This window comes from Carassius auratus, chromosome 3, assembly GCF_003368295.1.
Source record: "Carassius auratus strain Wakin chromosome 3, ASM336829v1, whole genome shotgun sequence".
Taxonomy (NCBI): Eukaryota; Metazoa; Chordata; class Actinopteri; order Cypriniformes; family Cyprinidae; genus Carassius; species Carassius auratus.
Genome location: NC_039245.1, coordinates 11,608,279 through 11,631,102, shown reverse-complemented (window position 1 = coordinate 11,631,102; position 22,824 = coordinate 11,608,279). Strand labels below are relative to the sequence as shown.

Below are 22,824 nucleotides of genomic sequence, written 5' to 3'. Positions count from 1 at the left end.
AAAAATAACATATAATAATGACAAAAATGATAAAACATGAACTTTACCTGCTTATTTTCGCCTCACATCGAAGATTGACCGTTGCGTGAAACTGAAGGTCGAGTGATTCATTTGGCGCGCGCAGCAGCCCCACTGCGTGCTTAGATGAGAATGTATCCTTGCGCTAGGCCGGGAATTCCTTCAGTTCGAATATTTAATATATATATATATATATATATATATATATATATATATATATATATATATATATATATATATATATATATATATACATATATATATATTACATTTAAATATCAGCTTATTATATTATTATATCACATTATGAAACGATACTGTGAGAATAAATGCATAAAACACTAAACTGAGCAGAACTACTTTGACAAGCGGAAGAAGATGTGTTCAGTCAGTTGACAGAAGTATGGAAATACGATTCTTTGATCGAATTGATTCCTTTGGGAAGTAAGTTTTCAACAACTATGAGTTGTATAACTATAAGTTTCATAAACTATGAAAACACGTTAAGAAGATGACAAATCCTAGGTTAACGAGTTATTGAGACTCTGCTTAGAATAAGCTGACAAAAGAAAAACCTGTGTTGGCTTGAGACAAATAATGGAAATTCAAGGCGTAATTTGAGAGTGTGATGACATGCCTGCACTGCCTTTTGCCAGGATCCATACTTTTGCAATCAATTTGGAAACATCTCACACCACAGACGTAGATTTACATTTCAACAGGGACAGTTTGGTTCGTTTGTGTTAAAAACGCGACAATCCAGCGTTGCAATGTCCTTTTTTTTTTTTTTTTTTTATAAAGATTAAATAAAAAATAGGCCTTCGGCTACATATAAATGTGCTGATCTGTTTATTTATAAAGAAATGTCTTCATTAAGACATGCTTTATTACAGTAAATAGTACTAAATACAGTACCTCCTGATAAGCTCAGTGAACCTTTGTACAGCTGTTATATATATTTTCTAATAAATATGAAATTATATTATTAATGTCACACACACAAATACAAATATATATAGCACACTGATTTTGGTGTGTTATGTGGAAAAAATCATCAAAAAATATTTTTGGGCCATTATGCACATTTACATGTTTTTCATTTTACATGGGATATGTACATTTACAGTCTTTTTCTGTAATTTTACAATTTTAAACTGTATTTCAAAATTACGTGAAAAAACTGTAAAATAAAACAGTAAAATTCCGTAAATTAACAGTTTTTTTTTACAGTGTAGGAAAGGAATTTCTTTTAAATTAAAATGAAGGAAATAATCAAAAGGGTGAAAACAAAGTATCGGGTAGGGTTAGGGTAGGAGTTAAAATTGTCCACATTTTATTTATTAAACTGCAAAATAAATGTGTAAAATGGATGGTTTTGTTTATTTGAATTGAACATATCTTTCCAGTGTTACAGGTTATTAATGGGTTAAAAGATCAAAGTTAAAAATTACAGTATTTTATAATAAATTTACAATACATTTTAAATTAAACGTTTTTAATTAACAATACATTTTATATTAAATTCAAAGCATATTACTGGCTACTGATTTGGATTACTATTTCAGTTTACACTGTAATTCTACAGCAGAATACTGCTAAATTGCAGTAATCTAATGGCATTTACTTCAAGGCTAAATCAGTAATTCTACAGGAACATACTGCCAAATCACAGTATGGAATAAATACTCTGAGTTCACCGTATACAGCTGTCAATTTACAATTATTTAGTGTAAAAATTATAAAGTAATTTACTGTGAAAGTAATGTAACTAGTTTACAGATATTTACTGTGAATTTACATAAAGTAAATGACTGTGAAAGTCATGCAACTAGTAGCCAGTAATTTACTGTGTATTTACGGTCAAATCTTTAACAGTGCTTTACTTCGTGCAAATAGCCGCTGCCTAAAAATAAAGGCTCTTTTTTTATTTTCCTTTCAGTGATGTCATTTTATATTATTTAGAATATATGATATGTTTGTGATGCATTGCAAAGCTTCCATCATAAGCTAGAATAATTCTTTGAAAATGTCTTGTGGCTCAGCTGAGGACTGGCAAATGATTGTGTCCTGTCCGTGCTTGTATTTACTGTCTACAGAATTCAATAGCACACCCACACACTGCTGACTCACATTGACAATGATCTTCCCCGTCGAAGGATAGTCATTAATTACCTCCACCATTTCCCTTAAGATCTCAGTGTCAAATGATAGTTTAATGACAAGTGTTAATCCACTATTTAAACAACATTAAATAAATAAACATGTTTCTGATGGAAAAAAAAGTCTAATAAAAATAAACAAAACACAACTAGTGTGGAAAAGTTTCAGCGGCTAAAATGTACACTGTAAAAAAATAATTTTACTTAAACTTGTGGTAAAATAAATAAGTAAATAAAATAAAATAAAAACTGGCAGCTCTGTAAAAAAAAACACTATAAAAATGCCAGTCTTGAGTCCATACTTGAGACCATACTCACCAAGCACAAGTGATGCAAAGGAATGCCACACAATGTACTTGCATAAAAAATAGCTTCTATAGTAACTGTCACCAGTACCAACAAACTGACAAGAGCACAATGTTACCCACACAAACAAAATACCATTAGGTTTATACACACAATGCTAAACTAATGCTTTAGATAAGATAAAGCAACATAAAATTGCAACATAAAACACTCCAGTGCACATTTATCAGAAGAAGAGTGCACAGTTTCTTTCTAAATAAATAAATAAATAAAATAAATTATCTATATTTTACCATACACTTCTTTTCAGGTAATGTATAAGTTACCCTTCTTAAAAAATATATAATAAAATAATAATAATAAAATAATAATAATAATAATAATAATAATAATAATAATAATAATAATCCGCATTCGTATCCGTTTTAAGCTGTTTTTTTTTTTCGTGTGCCTATTAAGGTAATTTACAATCTTACTGCACTGTAGCATTATTTTTCATTATTTTCTCTGTTAAAATTACTAACATTTTAACAGTTAAGCTACTATACGCTTTCATGGTGTAATAGTCGTACCTGTGGATGGAGGATGCGACTCATTGCTCCTGTGTTTTTCTACAGAAACCTTCAAACAGCACAGCGCTCCTTTACTCCAGGTGCAGCTGTCCGAATGCTCTGCTTCGGGGTGACAGTTCTGTTTGAAAAACAACAGATATGCACCCCAAGGATGGCCAGGGCAGCACCTACAACTGAAAATAAACGGGGGAATTTTGCGCGCATTTGAGTCGATGCCTCATGCCCAGTTTCCAGATGAGTTATTATTAATACAGGCGATATATCCTTATTATTTAGGGATTCAAATTTACACCATGTCCTCGGTAAATATTCTTCTGTCCGGTTTGATTTCTTAATGTCCCCGGAGGCAGGTGTAAACGGTTTATTCAGACCCGATAGTAGTCACGCGCAACACTCAGTGTTCCCTGTCTATGATAAGCGTTTCGACCTGCTCCCCTGCAGCTGGAACTCAACTTTTCCGAGAGTGCTGTCACTATTTGCTCCGTTTCTTTCCCAAATTGATTCGTTCCTTGTAAACACAGCAGATCCTCTTCACGTTGCCTCCTCACACCGAGAGTGACCCTCTGTTTGTTTCCCATCGGTCAACATATCCTACGTTCACATGGAGCCCCTGCATGACAGCGAGGAGGCGTCACAGAGCGCGGATAAGGGAAATAGATGTTCGGATTTTGCGCGCGAGCGGCTAATGTTATCCAGCGAGCAGAATGTGACGACAATTGTAAAGAGTAAAAAGAGCGGAGTTCGCCGGTGTAAACTAATCCGTGCGGTTCCCACGCGGGTTACTCTTCTTCATCCTATCCAACCGGTTCACTCTCTCGCGTGCGCACAGCAGCAGGCTCAACGCTGAACAGCCTTCATAATGAATCAGTTCTATTCGAAAATGAGCTATACCCTACTCACATTTCGAAGTGCACAGGGCGCATCACTGACTTAATTCAACACCATGCTGTATGGTCCATACATACACAAGATCTACCGACGCCTAGCACTTTATATTCCACCAAAGATGTAATTAATGGACATAAAACGTTCTGAATAATATCGCGTTACTGACGTTTGAGTCAAATACAGATCAAATTGTGTAAGCTATGTCGTGCGGTGCTCAAATAACTAATAATAATTATAATAATAATAACAATAAAATAAACAAAGAATCATAATAATATGTAAATGATATCATTTGTATTTTGGTTTCATTGCATTACATTTACATTTAGTCATTTAGCAGACGCTTTTATCCAAAGTATCTTACAAATGAGTAAGCAATCAAACCTTACAAAAAAGCAATAGCAACAATATTTAAGTGCAAATGACATGGTTAGCCTAACGCATACACGTAGCAAGGTTCTATCTATCTATCTATCTATCTATCTATCTATCTATCTATCTATCTATCTATCTATCTATCTATATATATATATATATATATATATATATATATATATATATATATATATATATATATATATATTCCTACTGACACACTACAGCAAAACATACAAATAACTGACATAAAACCTTTTTTGTTGTTGTTGAAAATACTTGTGGCCTACGACTTTTGCACAGTAGGTACTGCATATATATATATACACACACACACACACACACACATACATACATACAAACAAAGAAAAACAAGTACATAGAATAGAAAAAAAAATAGAAAGCTATTGTTTTTTTATATAAAAAAAAGAAGATAGATAATGTAGAATTAAAATAGAATAGAAAGTGCTAGAGTTAGAGGGTCAAATAAAGATGGAACAGGTGTGTTTTCAGTCATTCTTGAAGATGGCTAAGGACTCAGCAGCTTGGATTGAATTGGGCAGTACATTCCACCAAGAGGGAACAGTCAATGAAAAAGTCAGTGAAAGTCATTTTGTGCCTCTTTGAGATGGCACAAGAACACAACGTTCACTTGCAGAACAAAAGCTTCTGGAGGGCACATAACTCTAAAGTAATGAATTTAGGTAAAGGGGTGCAGAGCCAGTGGTGGTTTTATAGGCATACAATAATGCCTTGAATTTTATGCGAGCATCTACTGGTAGCCAGTGCAAATTGATGAACATAGGTGTGATGTGCATTCTTTTCGGCTCATTAAAGATTAATCTTGCAGTGGCATTTTGAATTAATTGTACAGGTTTGATAGAAGTGGCTGAAAGACCTGCCAAGAGAGCATTGCAATAGTCCAGCCTGGATAGAACAAAGGATTGAACAATGTGTTGTGCAGCATGTTCTGAAAGTAAGGGAAAATGCGTAAGCAATTTTACAGACACCTATCATGATTTATAAAAAAATAAACTTTGCGTAAATATGTATGCATGCTGTAGGGACATTATAAACTATGCGTACAAACTCTTTTTCCTAGAGTGAGAAAAGTAAAGAAGTAAACAACAAGTTTAAACTCTGTTTTCATGTCGATATACACATTAACATTAAATACTCCACTCATATTAATGGAGATAAACACTGAAATTACATAATTTTATCAACAATAGGTTACATAATTTCCCGTAGTATACTATGTTTTAATGAAACCTTGAAGTCTTGAAGAATAGGTGCACAATAATTCATCTTTAAATTGAACTACAGATCACATGTTATGACAAATATTTAACGAGAACAATGATTTTTACTTCGATATTATGGCAGACACTGCTGGATTCAGAGGTCGAACGGTCCATTGTCTGGTATAGGAGTATGCATGTAAATGATATGCAGATGAGGTTATGCATAGTAAAACTAGGCATTGAAAGCTCCATATATGGTTATTTTGGGGAGGAGACGAGGTGGACATGCACGTATGCACAATCTTCCCCTGACTGTGATTTATAAAGGGCTTTATATAAAGGGATTTTTGTGCAGGTTCTGTCAAACTTTTGTGCATATGCAAAATCTAGCTTTTGTGCCTATGCACACTTTTAGGATGAAATCTACAGAGAGTTTTATAAATGAGACATCCCTGATCTTCCTAATGTTGTATAAAATGAATCTGCAGGTCCGTGCAGTTTTATCAATGTAGTCTGAGAAATTCAGTTTATCATCAATTACTGGTACAAGAACTGAGCCCTGAGGCACTCAAGTAGTTAGATGTTGCAACTTGGACATCTAACCTCTCCGAGATACTTTGAATGACTTATCTGAGAGATAAGACCAAAACCACTGGCTTGAGGTTCCTGAGATGACATTTTCCAATAGGATTGACAGGAGAAACTGGTGGTTCACCGTATAAAAAGCTGCAGACATATCCAGCAAGATAAGTATAAAAGATTTGGAAGCCACTCTTGCCAGTCTTGGGGCTTCAACAACTGAGAGCAAGACAGCCTCTGTCAAATGTCTACTTTTGAAGCCAAATAGTTTGCTGTCCAGAAGGTTGTTCTATGTGAGAAAGGCAGAGACTTGGTTGAACGCATCTCATTCAAGTGTTTTTGGAATGAAAGGTAGAAGGGAAACCAGTCTGAAGTTCTCTAAAAGAGTTGGGTTAAGAGTGGGTTTAAGAAGATGGGGTTATACAAGCCTGTTTAAATGCTGAAGATAAAACACCAGTGTGAAGGGATGTTTTAACAATGTGAGCGAGTGCATGTACAATGGCAGGAGAAATGGCTTGAAGGAGATGAGATGGAATAGGATCAAGCGGACAGTAGTAGGATGTTTAGTAGTAGTATTAGGTTCCCCAGGTAATCCCTAGCCCTTATTAAATGTAAAATAGTTTATTTAATTTCTTAAAAATAATCATGAGGGTTCACCAAGAAGGATCAAGTGAAAGGCAAAAATTACAGAAGAAGTAAAATTTTTGTTCTAAAATATGCGTAAGTAAATACATTTTGCACCTTAATAGAATATGTTAGTTGATCTATAATGGGCGATGGCCAAAATAGCATAACAGTAAAAAAAATGTCTTTTAAATCTACAACACATGGGTGTCGTGCTATAAAATATATTTAATAGGCTACGACCTTCTTTGTATTTAATGTGAATTAAAAAATATATATATTGTAAGTTACTAATTATAACTCTTTCAATGTAAAGAAAGAGAGGAAAGAGCATTTACATTATCAAAAAACATTATAATTGCCTTCAGTCTAGCCAGAGTTCAAGCACTCATTAAATTCCCATTAAAAATTCCCATTAAAATCACTGAAGCGGTTTACACTGTGAAATGAATATCTTGCTTACATTCATACGCACATATGTACTTTGCTGTTTATGATGAGAGAATTCTCCTGAGAGCAGAATTCAGTCAGCGAGTGCGCACAGTGATCAAAACAGAGGCATTCCAGCGATGACTCTGATTGGTCATTGCATTCATAAACTCAACAGAATCATGTGTGACTGGTTATAATGTGCAGCGCTATTAAAGCATGTCTGTCTCTTCTGGCTCTGCACCAGACAGTGAACGCAGAGTTGAATTTAGCAGCTGGTGATGTTTTACTTTTTTCCATCACTGGCACCCACAGGACAAACAGCGCATTGAAGTCAAAATTGTTTAGTGTGATACAATTCCAAATTTAGGGGGACAAATTTGTTGACATGGGGTCTCTACTTTTAAAGAAGTCATCGGATGCAAAATTCACTTTTGTTGTTGTTTGAACATAAATGTAAGTTGGAAGTGTGTGTAAACATCCATTCTATAAAGATAAAAATCCACCCAGTGTTTTTTTTTTTTAATCCCTATTTTAAAATCCCCTTTCTCAAATCAGGCTGTTCTGAGATTCCTGTCAGAATGACGTAGTTCTGCACAGGCCCCTCCCATGATAGTTGATAGACAAGGCCATCTTACCTTAGACCTGCCCTGAGTGAGCTGTGAGCTGACCACCATTGTGTCAAGGGGAAGATTAATTAAGCAATTGAGGTGTTTTGTTGTTGGATGTAATAATGAAAATAGCACTTGTCATTTACATCTGAGCCACTGAAGACGTAGAGGATTAATGTTACTTTCATTTTGAAGGGAATGCGCTGATCCCCGATCTGCCTAAATGAGTCTACGTATGTTTGCGCAAATCATTTGTGCTCAAGCTTCATCTACAGAAGAAGTGAGTATAAGGGATTTTTTTATGAATCTTTGCAAATTGGCCTTCTAATATGTGCTAATAAGCAAGTTTTGTGGCTAAAGTAAACAGTACTGCTGGTCACTCCACAGAAGAGAGGGGCAGGGTCAGCAAAGCTCATTAGCATTAAAGCAACAAGGACTAGAATGGCTTGTTAAAAAATGAGCTCATTTGACGGGGAAAAAAATGTTTTTTCATTGAGAAATTTTAAGCAAAGTATGTTATAGACTGTTCATTAAGACTCATTCAAAGAATCATATCAACTTATATCACATGGGCATCCGATGACCACTTTAAATTAAGACATATCAAAAACATATTCTCAGATATATAATCCATATGAAACCAATGTGAGGTCCAGACTTTCCCGTCTGAGCTAATTATATGTTATGTGATCACATTAGAGGTCTTCACAGTGCATCCGAGACCTGTCGACCCGGACCCGACCCGGGACCCGTACGGGTATATTTTAAATGATCAGCCGGGTCCGGGTCGGGTCTGAATCTATTACCTCGGGTCTCGGGTCTGTTTAACATTGTGTGTAATACCTGTGCGATCAGACTCGGAGAACAAACACTGCCGTGATCAAACACTGCTTGTGGTTTTTGTAACTTGCAACCTGTAAAATTAGGAAAAGAAAAGATTTAGCCAAAAAAAGTGATCTCTCTCTCTCTCTCGCCTTAAGAAGCAGAGCGCGCAGACTCAGAGTAAATGCAATGCTTGCAGACTTGACACATTAATATTTAATATATTTCAAATCAGCAACACAATCTGAGGTGAACTGTCACATGAATGTTTTCTATGACGCTCAAATTGCGTTAAACATATTTTAGGTTGATCCAGCTAGCACGCATGTACAGTCTCAAGCGCGTTTCATGTTTCTATGGCAACCAGTGAGGGACACTTCGACCGCAAAACCGCGCTTTACATTTCCTCCCATTTTTATAATAACTTAAATTAACCGTTTAATCTTAAAGTTTTAGAGATTCAGAATCAACACAGAGCAGAGAGCACAGATATGATAGCAAATAAATAACGTCATCAGCCATGGCACTGAATGAGGGATCGTTATTATAGTTCAAAAGGGCAAACAGTCAAAGTTATTATGCGATTTAACTCGAGTCAGAATGTACATGTGCACAGTTGCATTTGTCATCCGTCACCGTGACATCAAGTGGACTTTTGAAGCTGAAATTGTCACAGTCTTGTCTTTCTGTCACTGTCTTCTGTGAGTGTTGTGTTTATTTGGTGCCATGTGCTTTCTCCTGTCCTTTTCTGACCCCGCCCACCTTGTCACCTCATTACTGTTTAGTTGCTCCACCTGTGTTTCTCCCTTGCTCCCGGACTCATTACCTGGTTCACTCTGCACACCTGTTCAATTACTCACACACACAGGTGTTCCCCATTTGTTCACTATATAGTTTTGTCTCACACACCACTCTGCCTGCCTGGATTATTGAATGTCAGTTGTATCACGTATCCCTGCATCTTGGACCCTGACCTTGTTCTTTCCACGGCGCCGTCTCTACCGCACCATGACAGAAATAATGAGTGAATTAAGATTGGACTTGGAATAACGATAGGAATAACATGGATAACTTTCTTGTCAGAGGATTGTAATGCATCACAGGCAGTCAGGTACAAGGAAGAGAGACTACTGCTCCTTAAATTAGGTAAGACAAAAAGCTGTATTGTTCGCAACAGGTTAATTGACTTGTAACAGCAACTTAAGGTGGAAAATGTGACAGTCGGGTCCAGTCGAGTCTGTTTCTTCCCGGTTGGTCAAGGTCCAGCTTTCAAATAATAGACGGGTCCGGGTCGGGTCCAGGTAGGCATTTCTCGGATCTACATGGGCCGGGGCCAGCTTTTGAAATATTAAACGGGTCCGGGTCAGTTCGGTCTAGTACATTACGGGTCTCTTTCGGGTTTGGGCATGAATTTTTGGACCAGTGAAGACCTCTAGATCACACCCATGTGCAGCGTGCAACATTCATACGGTAATCATCCACGTGAGACGTGCGAACATGTAAACTCCCATATCACCTGTGTAAACAAAGTCGGGAGATTCATCAAGTCCAACTAGGCTCCTTTAAAATTTTGAACGAAGACGAGCTATAAGGAATCAACCTCAGATGAAGAACACGATGTGATGCGTGGCTTGATCTAGTGGAGGATACCACTCTGATAAGTCCTTTATTCTTACTTGTATAGCTTTTATTAAAACATACACTTGTATGCATTTTCCTAGTTTGAATTTTCCCAAACTATAATGCCAAACTAAAATAGGTGAAATTGAATGCAACATTTTGAAATATCATTTGGTCCCACTTTATATTGTGTCCCTAATACATATGTACTTACATAGTAACTAGATGTGTAAGTAGTATTTAACCCCAGTTTAAGTACACATTGTTAAATAGTATCTACAGCTCCAATGTCTCTGTAACTTTGGCCACATACACACGTTGCAAAGTTTCAGGAATGACATCTGCATTTTTATGTGGGATTCTCTCTCGAAGTAGCAGTGTTTGACATGTTGATTACCATAGCAATAGACCAGACAAAATATGTGAAAATGTGCATTAATACTAGAGCACCCTCATTAATTTCAGAAGCACCCTCAGTGATTATGTCTGGAACCTGGTTGATACACTTTTGTTGTATAACTTACTATATGTGAAGCTGGACCACAAAACCTTAAGTGTCAATTTAAAAAAAAAATCTAAATCTGAAAGCTGAATAAATAATGTTTCCATTGATTGCTATGATAGGACATTATTTGTCAACTATTTGAAAATCTGTTATCTGAGGGTGCAGAAAATCTAAATATTGAGAAAATTGCCTTTAAAGTTGTCCAAATGAAACTCTTAGCAATGCATATTACTAATAAAAAAGGTAAGAAATAAACAAAATATATTCATGGGACATGATCTTTACTTAATATCCTAATGATTTTTGGCATAAAAAGTATTTTTGGATATTGCTACAAATATACCCCAGCGACTTAAGACTGGTTTTGTAGTCCAGGGTCACATATACAAAAACAACAAAATACAAATGCACTAAATAAAATAATTTAATAAACACATATTTACAATATAAGCACTTAAATTAAATTAAAATAAGTATTAATAAAATAAATAACTAGAAAAGGCTGACTATATTCAGCTTGCTTCCATTTAGTGAGAAAAGCCTACTCTTCGCCTGAATAAAAAAAAAAAAAAAGACAACGTTGGAGCGTGTACACGCAACAGATCAGATTGAGAGCAGAGCAGACTCATAAAAAAGAACAATGCATATTTAAAAGTACACGTCCAGTTTTGTGTGAGTGAAGGAAATCTTCTTGCGAGTTGAGATTTGTGCTCCTGCATTAGGCCTATATGCTACATTATGCAGTTTCAACACTGTCATTAAGATCATGCTATAAAAGCCACGTAAAATTAAGTATACACTCTCATGTATTTCCAGACACTGTACTCTTTCTAGATATTTTTTTTCCCTCAGTGTCACAGGAAGCCCTGGACAGAGGTGTTGAAAAGAAAGCTGACCGGGTTTTTTTTTTTAAAGTAGGGGCTCTGATCTTTATTTTGGTTTATTCTACGGGGCCGTTGAATGCTTGAATCTGATTGGCTGACAAACGTTCTGAGGTGTGCAATTATTTTCTGTGAAACACGTGGTGAACATAGTTCCGGGCAGCTCTCTTTACCACATTACAGTTCCATATCACTTTGCATAGTTAACCGTAATAACAGTCACGCAGTTCGCACAAAAAGCTGTTGTCAGTGCTGCCCTGATGATTTTATCAGTTAGCCTATATGGTCTAGCAACATAAAGGCTAAACATGATATTTCTCACTAGTGAGGTAATAACAGCACTGTTTAGAGATGCAAAAAGGCAAGCCTAATTCACACAAGCTCTCTCTCTCTTTCTCTCTCTCTTTCTCTCTCTCTCTCTCTCTCTCTCTCTCTCTCTCTCTCTCTATGTTTGTGTGTTTATGTCTCTCTAGCTCTCTTTCTAATAACTTAATTAATAACTGTATTAGAATGTTATCATGGCTCAAGCCTCCATTACCAGCTTTAAAATGACATTCTGGAACTACTTGTAGCAAAAGTGGCACTGGATGAGATGCAGAAGAAATAATCCTACACACAATAGCGATTTAAGTATTAAAAAAACGGTGTGGCTCCACTTCGCGTCATGGCCGCATCACTACCTCGGGTGTGCATTGTTTTTGTAATAATTCAACGGCCCGTCGTCACTTATTGCTTCCGTATTGCATATTCAAATATTCATACAGCAAAATATACTGGAGGAAGTTTAGTGAAAATCATAAAAAATCCCTGGCGGTGGCTGGCAACTTTAAAAAAAAAAAAGAAATGCTGGTGGGGAAAGAGTTCAATTATTTTTAAAATATAATATTGTCTGCTGTCTATACATCTCATCATGATTTCAGATTATTTTCTTCCACAATTTCACAGAGAAGTATTCATGATGAATCCATTTATTATCACAACACCTGCTGTGGCATACGTCTCATTTTACTTTATGGCATGCTGTCAGTTCACCTGTGACATATTGACATCTGCTTTGATGGCACACGGTGCACTTTTCTATATGGCGTACATGACTCATTCATATCGTCACTTATCATAACTGGGACATTTTGAACAGCGACAAGATGGTAAGGGTGATCTTGTCTTCCCAAAGGGAATTGGCTTTTTAGACAGAACTGAATTTAAAAGCTCTAAAAGAAAGAGGAATATACATTAATAAAGTATGCGCTTATGCACTTGACAAGATCAGATTCTGTTTTCCTTTTAGGCTTGGAAATGGAGATGAGAGTTCTTCTCTTTTTTTAATAGGCTGGGGAGTGATTCTCCTTATATCCATTACATTTATCATTAATTTAGGAAATTAATTGACCTGTGCACAGGTAATCATTTGAGTACACTCTTAATATGTTCAAAGAAAACTTCCCCTGGAAGTTCATTTTCAGTCTAAACATAACATTAGGGAACATAACAGGGCATTTTTATGGTTCCAGTGTCTGTTATGTTTACATCACTGCTAATTTCAGAGACAAGAAAGAGGATGACATAATTAACTCTCTTCATTAAATTCAAAGGTCAAGTGCATGAAAGTAATATTGTATATCCTCAGACGTCTGGCTGAACATTTGAGTCATTCTGGCTACACACACACACACACACACACACACACTTTAACTACCCTTTGTTTCTTATTTGTTTAATACTGCTTAAAGGGGAAAAATCGATTATTGTTTACTTACCCTTATGTAACTCCAGAAAGTGTTATTTTAGTATGATTGAGATACTATTATAAATAAATAATATATAATAAATATATAATATATTATATATATATTTTTTATGTTTTATTATATTTGTTTAAATGCTCATGGTTTTATTATAATGTTTATATTTAAATTGTAGTATATGTTTCAGTAATTTTTTTGTGTTTTTGTTATTTTTAGTATTTTCTGTCTATATAGTTTTTATTCATTTTATTTCATTATTTTAGTATATCAAGTTAAAATAAATTAAAATGATTGCAGCAAATTGTTGCAGCTACAGTAGCTGATATAAGTTTTTTTTTTTTTTCAGTTATCTTTTTTTTTTTTTTTTTTAAGTAGCATTATTTTTAATACCATTTTGTTGTTTTCAGTGTCACTTTTAGCCATAATAACCTTGGGTCCAATCCTGTGTATCTTTATATCAATGTCAAAGTATGACAATTTTTTTTTTTTTTTTTTTTTCACACATCTACCCACTGTACTGGACACCATGCAGAACTGTAATGTTATGGAAGCCAATGGCAATTAGCAGTTAAAACAAATATATTGAGGACAGTTGCATCACTATTTCATTTTAAATCATTTTAGAAATAGCAGTAGAGCTGAATTAAAAATTCTCTGCTCTGCCTCTTTTATAATCCATATTAAATTTATGTTGTCATAAATTAAAAACTCAATGACTCATGTGTATGTATCAGGGATTTTCAAATCTGGACCTCCAGATCCACTTTCCTGCAGAGTTTAGCTCTAACCCTAATCGAACACACCTGAGTATGCTAATCAAGTTGCACAAAGTAAAGATCATGCGATCACAAGTATCTAATCTTTATCTGAGATAAAAATTATGCAAAGTTTAAGTTAGAACTTCCGCCATCCTATTCGGAAAGCTGTTCCACGGCAGATTTTCTGAAATAGAAATAAGAAATAGACTGTGACTCATGTGTCATGAGGATATGCTCAGTTGTCCCAGTTTTATCATTCTGCCTGAGAATGATATCTGTAGGTCTCTGAGTGGAGCTACAGTATAATGACAGGCTCCAAACAGTTGCGCCTCTCCAGAGAAGTTAATGACCAGAATGTTGTCTAACTTGCTTATCTCGTTCCGCAGAGGTCTTTGACAGCATTTCAGACCTCAGCCAGTTCTCTCTGTTTGGAAGACACTATCTGCCACAAATGCTAGTAAACACCTATTTGTGACCAATTTCAGCCGCATAATAATGAAAAGTGTAAAATTTAAATAAATTTATATACCTTTACTGTTGAAGTCAACAGCTGGATTACAAATATTTACAATTCAGGCATGGTTAACTCTGACAACACAATAAACACTAAGTAAAAAAATAAATAAAATGTTTCTCCGATTTAGAACCTGCTCAACTTGAACTACAGTGCTGCTCATTATAATTCTCTGTTTTATTATATGTTTTCTAAATACTTCATGTTTAATCCTATTCCTGAGCCCATGTGGATGCAAGTTTAATCTTTTTTGCATTCATCACTCTAATATCATAAGTGTATGTGAACTTAAATAAAAATAAAATAATAATAAAAAATAAAAAAATAATTATAAATATGGTGCCTAAATATTTGTGAATGGTGCCTTTAAAGAAATGGCAAGACCTAAAAGTACAAAATTAGAAATTATTTTGATCAGGCTTTTTCCATCTAAAATATGGCAAGTTAATTTAGTTAATGAAAGATTTCAAAGACAGGTAATCCCGCAAAATAAGGTTATACCATTGTGCATTTGGGTTACTTTTGATTTCAAGTTTTTATCTCTAAATATCTCCTATATGGAAGTAAGTTATTAAATAGTGTTTTTTTTTCTTTCTTTTTTTTTAATCCACTGAGTTTGGCTTTATTGTTCTATTTCTCATGCCCTGACATTAAGCATATCTTCAGGATACCATGCATCTAATCTATCATTAAAAAAAATGCTTATTTCAGACTGCAGGAGGAAGCAAGACAGAGAATATTTACACAATAAACTGTGCAATGAATAATTGCCTCTCTCACACAGTTTAGTCTCCAGTTTCTGCTGATTTATTCAGTGTTGTGTGACTTGATAACTATGGTTTTATCCACCATAACAAGTTGAGAGGTCTACAGAAATGCTCACACACAACAAGCCCTTGACCCACATCCCAGCCCCAAGAGATTATTGACTGTCTGAGTGACTTGTCCTGTCTCTCATACACTGAGCCTGGAAAAAACGTGAGTGAGCAGTCATTTTTCATTCATCAACAATAGATTCAAATGCTGTCCTCTATACGGTTTTCATTAAAGCTCTATACTCAATGCAGCCAATTCTACAAAAGTTCTGCATTGGACAGCATTGTGGAGCTTTTTAATAGTAGGGACCGCAACAAATGCACCCGATGCAAATGCATTGCACCTGACATGAAGTGCTGAGCTCTGCGACACATGAGTCAAGGTTACAGCTGATGCAGATAGAGACCAGATGCAGCCTTTCTGTTCTGCAGGATATTTTCATGTCCTAATCATATACTTTTGAAAGATTATTATTTTAGTTTTTTTTTATTATCACAATAATCACAATTGATTATCACAAGTGAACATACTGTAGTACATTTTTTTGAAATTTACTTTGGTTAAAGGAACCAAAAAAGGGGAAATTCAGGATATGCATTCATTTTATCCTTACTGTAATCAAAATATTTCTAAATATATTAAACAGTTTTCAGTATTTAATAGGACATAATTAAAAGGAAGAGCAGTAGTTAATCAGATAGTTAGCCATCAAATGAAAAGTACCCCATGATTTTCTCACCCTCAAGCCGTCCTAGATGTATTTGACTTTCTTCTTTCAGACCAATACAATCAATTTTATATTTAAAAAAGTAATTGGCTCTTTAGGAGTCCTTTAATAACTCCCCTGAGCCATTTGTGACACTTTTTTTATGATGGACGGACACAGTTTATTATAATTAAATTGGATTATTGAAAATCAACACCCATTCACTAAGAGTGCCATCCATGGCTTGTTGAACTTAGCAAGCGTAACTAAGGGAGGCAGGTCTTTGCGAAGGGCCAACTGGTTCAGTTAATTCAATGTTTTAAAAAGGTTTGTGTCTCCCATCACTGCTTAATACAGCATCTAGGTACAAAAACAACAAATATCATGATTATCATCAATATCAGTATACCGTGTAACTACTTTGGTTGAGGATGGATAATGGTATTGGGCTGTATTTCAGAGGTTGGATTACTTCCAGTGAAGGGAAATCTTACTGTTTCAGCATACCAAGACATTTTGGACAATGCTATGCTTCCAACTTTGTGGGAACAGTTTGAGGAAAGCCCTTTTCTATTCCAGCATGACTGTACCTGAGAACATTCAATAAAGACATGGGTGGATGAGTATGGAGTGGGAGAACTTGACTGGCCCACACAGAGTCCCCATCCCCATCAAACTCCTCTGAGATGAACTGGAACAGAGATTGTGAGCCAGGTCTTCTCGTCCAACACCAGTGCATGACAACAGAAATGCTCTACTGAATGAAATTGGAAAAAAATAACAACAACAACAACAACATAGAAACAATCCAAAATCTTGTGTAAAAGCCATCCAAGAAGGTGCAAATTAAATGTTATTAAACTCCCTGTTACAAAGCATCATAGTACACATCTGCACACATCAAAATTCTGTACACATCAAAATTTCAAAAGTAATCAGAAAAGAAAAGAAAAGCAAAGAAGAGAAGAGAAAAATACCTTCATATTACACACCTTATAGCATCCAGTGTAGACAGACTTTAGCTGTTTTGCAATTGCCTAAGTAAACAAATTGTAACTAACCTATATATATGCTTTCAAAACAGGGATATTCAATTGTTTTCTTTTTAAATGTATCATTGCTCAAAGGGTATTTCATGGAACTATCCAGAGCATTCCAGCAGACATACATTCAAATGGTTTCAGCTATAATGTACTGAACATGTATTGAACAGTCTAACAATGTGGCTCAGAGCCTGCTGTCTTCCTCTATGTCCTGGGAATATAGAAAATCTTATAGCCATTAGTACTTCCTGTCTATTAATAATTCACCATCACCCAAGGACCATCCACGATGAGCTCAAGTCAGTTAATTTATCTCTCAAGTTCTGAATGCCACAGTACAATACAACCTTTTCAGACAGGCCAGAAAAAAAATCCTCTATTTTTAGGTCCATGTCACTGGATACCGCTGAGTGCTTGGTAATGAGGTGTTTTGTGTGTATTCTTCATGCAATCGTCTACGCTGCCCCCACTGGTTGTCCTTCAGTGACTCCCTGATCGTTATGCTGCTGCGGCACATAGGGATGATCTTTATTATCCATTATGATGTATTTATTTTATACCAGTCTTTCTTTCAGCTTCAAATTGATCGTTGTGTTTTTCTTTGTAGCACACATGTATGTATTGTGTCCTTTACTGTCAGCCAAACAAATCGTCTCTTGTTAAAGACTGTGATAGCAGACTCCTGAGGTCAGTGAGCTGGGTGGGTGAACATTGAAGATGATGTGACTCGCACGCTTTCATTTCACACTGAAATGAGCCTGTTGTCCACATAACAAAATATACTCTGCTTCGGCTCCATCGATTTCAGTCGCTCAAGGTCAGCACTAATTGAGCATACCGGCTCTCAGACAACAGAATTGACTTGGTTAGAGTGACATACATATAATGATAATAAAATAATAATAATTACACTGTTCGTATTTGCTACTTGCTTATCTATTATTGAGAAGAATAAATATATAAATAAAAACATTAATATTTTATCTGAAAAATGCAATAGAACATTTTGTTTAATAAAAATATATAAAATAATATTTCATTGTAGTGAATAAATACAAAATAACAGCAAAAAGAAATTAATATCAGTGTTAGAAGCATCTTATATTTGTTACTACTGACTGCCGTTATAATAATAATCAGTAGTAAGAAATACAATTAATGCATTATTTTGCAGTTCAGCTAGCAAAGTTTAGCGTAGTCTATTCAAAGAAGCAATCAACCAAAAAGCTAACAAAAGTGTGGCATGTGTCATACTTTGTCTAAAAGATTTTGTAGACATGAAGATACTGAGAAAGGAAGAGTCAAAACACATGGCATTTTTGTTTAAAAATACAATGGAAGTTTAAGAGCTGCAAAATGTAGGTCACAATGCATTGTCCAAAGAGCTGAACAAGACCTGAAATGCACATAAATATTTAAAATTCTGAGAAAGAGTGAGCGCATTCTATGTCACATACAGTTCATTTATTAGCACAGATATGAATATTTAATCATGCCCCATGGAAATCCTTGAAGGCTTTGCTCTTGGAAACAATGACACTAAATATTCCCTTTTCAAATCTGAGCCTAATACGCTATGACAATTTTGAAATTCCATCTAGCATATACCTTTCTGTCATTTGATGGCTAGTGGGAATTCTTGTTTTGTCATCCAAAGTACAATGTCTGAGCCTGAGCTCTTGAGTTTGATGTGTCATGAACCAGTCTTGGAGAAGATATTGAGATGTCAGAAGTTACTCATGAGCTACACTCAAGCTACATTTTAAAATAAAGTAGCTAGTTTCACTAAAAAAAAGTTACATATGAGGAGACAATCTTTCAAAAATATTCAGGATATTAATTAACCACATAAAACTTATTTCTGCAAAAATATATTATGTTGCTTCTTGCACAACACTGTAAAAGTGAATTTCCCAGTGAGTGGCATTTACAGAATGCTCAGTTTAATTCAAATCAGATGAGTGTGAGTCTGGCAACGTTTTTGTAATTCTTCTTGTTTCATCATGGCTCACATTTCACAGGACTCATAATCAAATGCTCAACATTGTAAAACAAATGCTGTACCAGGTGAGCTACCAAGAAAGTTTACTTAATCAGAAAAATCATAAACATTGTTTTCTGATCTCATAGTTGATAAAATCAAAACAAAAAGTGAAAAAGACTACCCTCAAACTTCCTCTCAAGACATAAGAATATCTGAATTCTTTGAATTACTGAGAATAACTGTGTCAGTCGTACACCAAGGCTTCTTCAGTAAGTTGAGGTTGTCAGAAAATGCTGATCTTGGACAAGTTTCTACATTTATGACCCAGATTATAGTTACAGATGTAGATGTAAAATCTGATCCTACTGGCAGAGAGCTGCTTTTACCTCAAGAGAAATCTGGTTGTTCAATCAACCTTACAGTCAGTCCTTACTTATCAGCCAGATGCCCTCAATGCAAGGTCATGTGACTGTCTGGCATTTGGGGCTCCTATTAGGACTGACAGCACAAAGAATGACATGGGCCTATTTTTTGAGGGGGTGCCAGTGGCAATCCAGGATCACTTGTTGACCCTGGTAAGGAAAGATATGACCTAAAGAAATAAAAAAAAAAAAGTAAACTATCAAGTATGTGTGTCATATAAGATCTGCTGTTTTTTTCCTTTGCTTAATGCTTGATCAAACAGTTGCATGTTATCATGATATCTTGTTATATATAATTAGCAGTTAGTGCTATGTTAAACTTGTAGGCTAAGTCATTAGCTTGTCATTCATAGGCTTACTGAAAACACATAAATTAAATGTTTTAAATGTTTCAAATTTCACATTTGTAGTTTTAGAATTAAAATGTGATCGGTACACTACTACTTATAAACAAGTAGTTGGTAAGATTTTTAAAAATGTTTTTAAAGTCTCACCAAGGTTTTCAAAATGCAGTAAAAGTAAAAACGGTAATATTGTGATGTAGTATTAGAATCAATAACTGTTTTATTTTTCAGCATATTTTAAAATGTAATTTATTAATGTGATGGCAAAGCTGAATTTTTAGAAACCATTACTAAAAAGTCACATGATCTTTCAGAAAACATTTGAATATGCTGATCTGGTGCTTAGTAGCATTTCCTATTATTGTCAATGCTGGAAACACTTTTTTCAGGGTTCTTTGTTGAATAGAAAGCTCAGATTTTTTGAACATTATACATCTCTTTACTGTCACGGACCAATTTAATGCATCATTGCTGAAAATGACTCTAAATGGTACTGTAAAAACGTATTTATTTATTTATTTATAATGGTTTGGTAAAGTAGCATGGCCCATTTTATTTGCTGGTAGATGCCAGAACACCACCACCTGGTTCTAAAAAATAACGGCCTTTCTACATTAATGGTTTACTTTGAAAAAATACTTTACAATTTATCTTTAATATTTCCATCACTGGAAAAACGTGCCTCTACATACCTAATAAATTCAATTAATTGCAGTTTCCAGTTGAACTGGTTCCAACTTTTATTCTGCTTCACACAAGTTATATTTATAGGGGAGATTATCGATTAAAGCTGCGGTAGGGAACTTTTGACGCTCTAGCGGTTAATAAACAGAACTGCTTGCGTCTTGCGGAAGAACATCGTAGCCGGAACTACTTCTCTCTGTTTATGTCTATGAAGAATCACAAAGGTACTGGGTTACTCCGCCGCGGTACCCCCGAAGCAATCTAAAATAGTCAGAATATAAACACTTATTATAGGTGCACCCTAGTGATTCAGGACAAGCTAAAAACACTATTTGGAAAATGGATTCATGGTGTACTCGCTTATTATATAAATTCTTCTACATTTTGAACACAAACAAAGTTACGGACCGCAGCTCTGATTGGTTGTTTCTTACCGGGAGCGATGTATTCATGCAAATGGCAATAGGACCACTGGGAGGAGCCAGAGGAGCTTGATTTTTTCACAGATTATCTGTCTCATATTCTATTGTCAGGACATAATGACAGGTTTAACAAATATGTAAAAAATATATTTTTTTACAAAAGTTACCTACTGGAGCTTTAATAAACCATTATTTTCATGTGGTTCTTTGCACAATACTATGTTATGAACTATATATATATATATATTAGGGGTGTAACGATACGCGTATTCGTATTGAACCGTTCGGTACGACGCTTTCGGTTCGGTACGCGGTACGCATTATGTATACCGAACGGTTCGTTGGAGTAATTAATTATATTTGAAAAAAAAAAAAAAGAGAGAGAGAGAAATATAATGATATGCGTTCAACAAGGTAGCCCAATAACCCAAACAACGTAACAGGCAACGCCCCTGACACTCCCGAAGAAGAAAAAAACACCATCTTATATGTTTATGTTAGGCTACTCAGCAGGCGCTCGCTCACTCAGTACGCGCTGAAGGCTCGTTGCAAAATAGCCAATGCGTTTAACAGACTAGAAATGAGAAGATCCCCCAATAACCAACAGGTCTGGTGTTTGGGTGCACTTTGGATTCCCTTTAAGCTATAATGGTGATGGCAAGAGAGTGGTGGATAAAAAAACAACGGTATGTCGCATCTGCAACATGACAGGGTACACCAGCGGGAATAAAAAAAAAAAAAAAATCTGGGATATATGCGTCAGTACTATCTGGGAAAAGACGAAAAAAAGGAGAAACATGCACGCAGCAAACTATCCCTGCAGCATTTAGAGACTATAGCTTACAGGGAATCCAACCCAAACACCAGACCTGTTGGTTATTTTAGGATCTTATATTTCTGGTCTGTTAAAGGCATTCGACATTTTGCAACGAGCCTTCAGCGCGTGCTGAGTGAGCGAGCGCCTTAGGGGCCGTTCACATATCGTGCCTAAAAACGCATGGAAAACGCTAAGCACGTCTTTCTCCTTTCCAAAGCGCTTGGGCAGAAGCGCTCATGAGGCGTCTGTCTTTGCTAAGCAACAATGACGTGCTCTCTCCATGAGACGCGGAAATTTCAGCGAAGGATAAATGGATTTGCAGCTCTAAAAATCGCTTGCAGTAGCTCTGCTACTAAATTTATTTCAAAATTGCAATCCATATACAACTATGATCAGCTGATCCTTCATCTTGGCTGAGCTCTCAACGTTGTTACGGGAAAGGATGAAGCTGATTGGTTAGTTCTTGTCACATGACCCGCGGTGCGCTTGCGGCATTCTGAAAAGTTGAGATGTTTTTACATTTTGCTGTATCTAAAACGTATCGAACCGAACCGAACCGAACCGTGACATCAGTGTATCGTATCGAACCGAACCGTGAATTTTGTGAACCGTTACACCCCTAATATATATATATATATATATATATATATATATATATATATATATATACACTCTTATGACTAATAGTTCTAGAGTAATTAGTTGCATGGTATTTAGCTCAGCAACAATTTTTTTATCATGTACTTCCAGGGAATCCTGTTATAGCCAATACTACTGAGATGAATGGTAATGCTAACAGCTAACTATTTCCAGGTATTATAGACCTTTTGGAGTCAGATATGATTTTAAGATGACAAATTCAGACCAATCTGAAAACAACAGCACAGTGTTTTGAAGCACATGTCCTTAACCGCTAGTCTACAATCAAAATATTAT

General features: G+C 35.5%; 1 protein-coding gene across 1 annotated transcript in view; it reads right to left on the bottom strand.

The window, feature by feature from the left end:
- The window catches only part of LOC113048113 (corticotropin-releasing factor receptor 1), a 135,593-nt gene extending 131,700 nt beyond the window's left edge, over positions 1 to 3,893 (bottom strand). The window contains exon 1 of the mRNA XM_026209659.1: positions 3,056 to 3,893. Coding sequence (XP_026065444.1) covers positions 3,056 to 3,079 — 24 coding nt within the window. The 5' untranslated portion in view covers positions 3,080 to 3,893. The remainder of the gene's footprint in view (positions 1 to 3,055) is intronic.
- Positions 3,894 to 22,824: the final 18,931 nt, after the last annotated feature.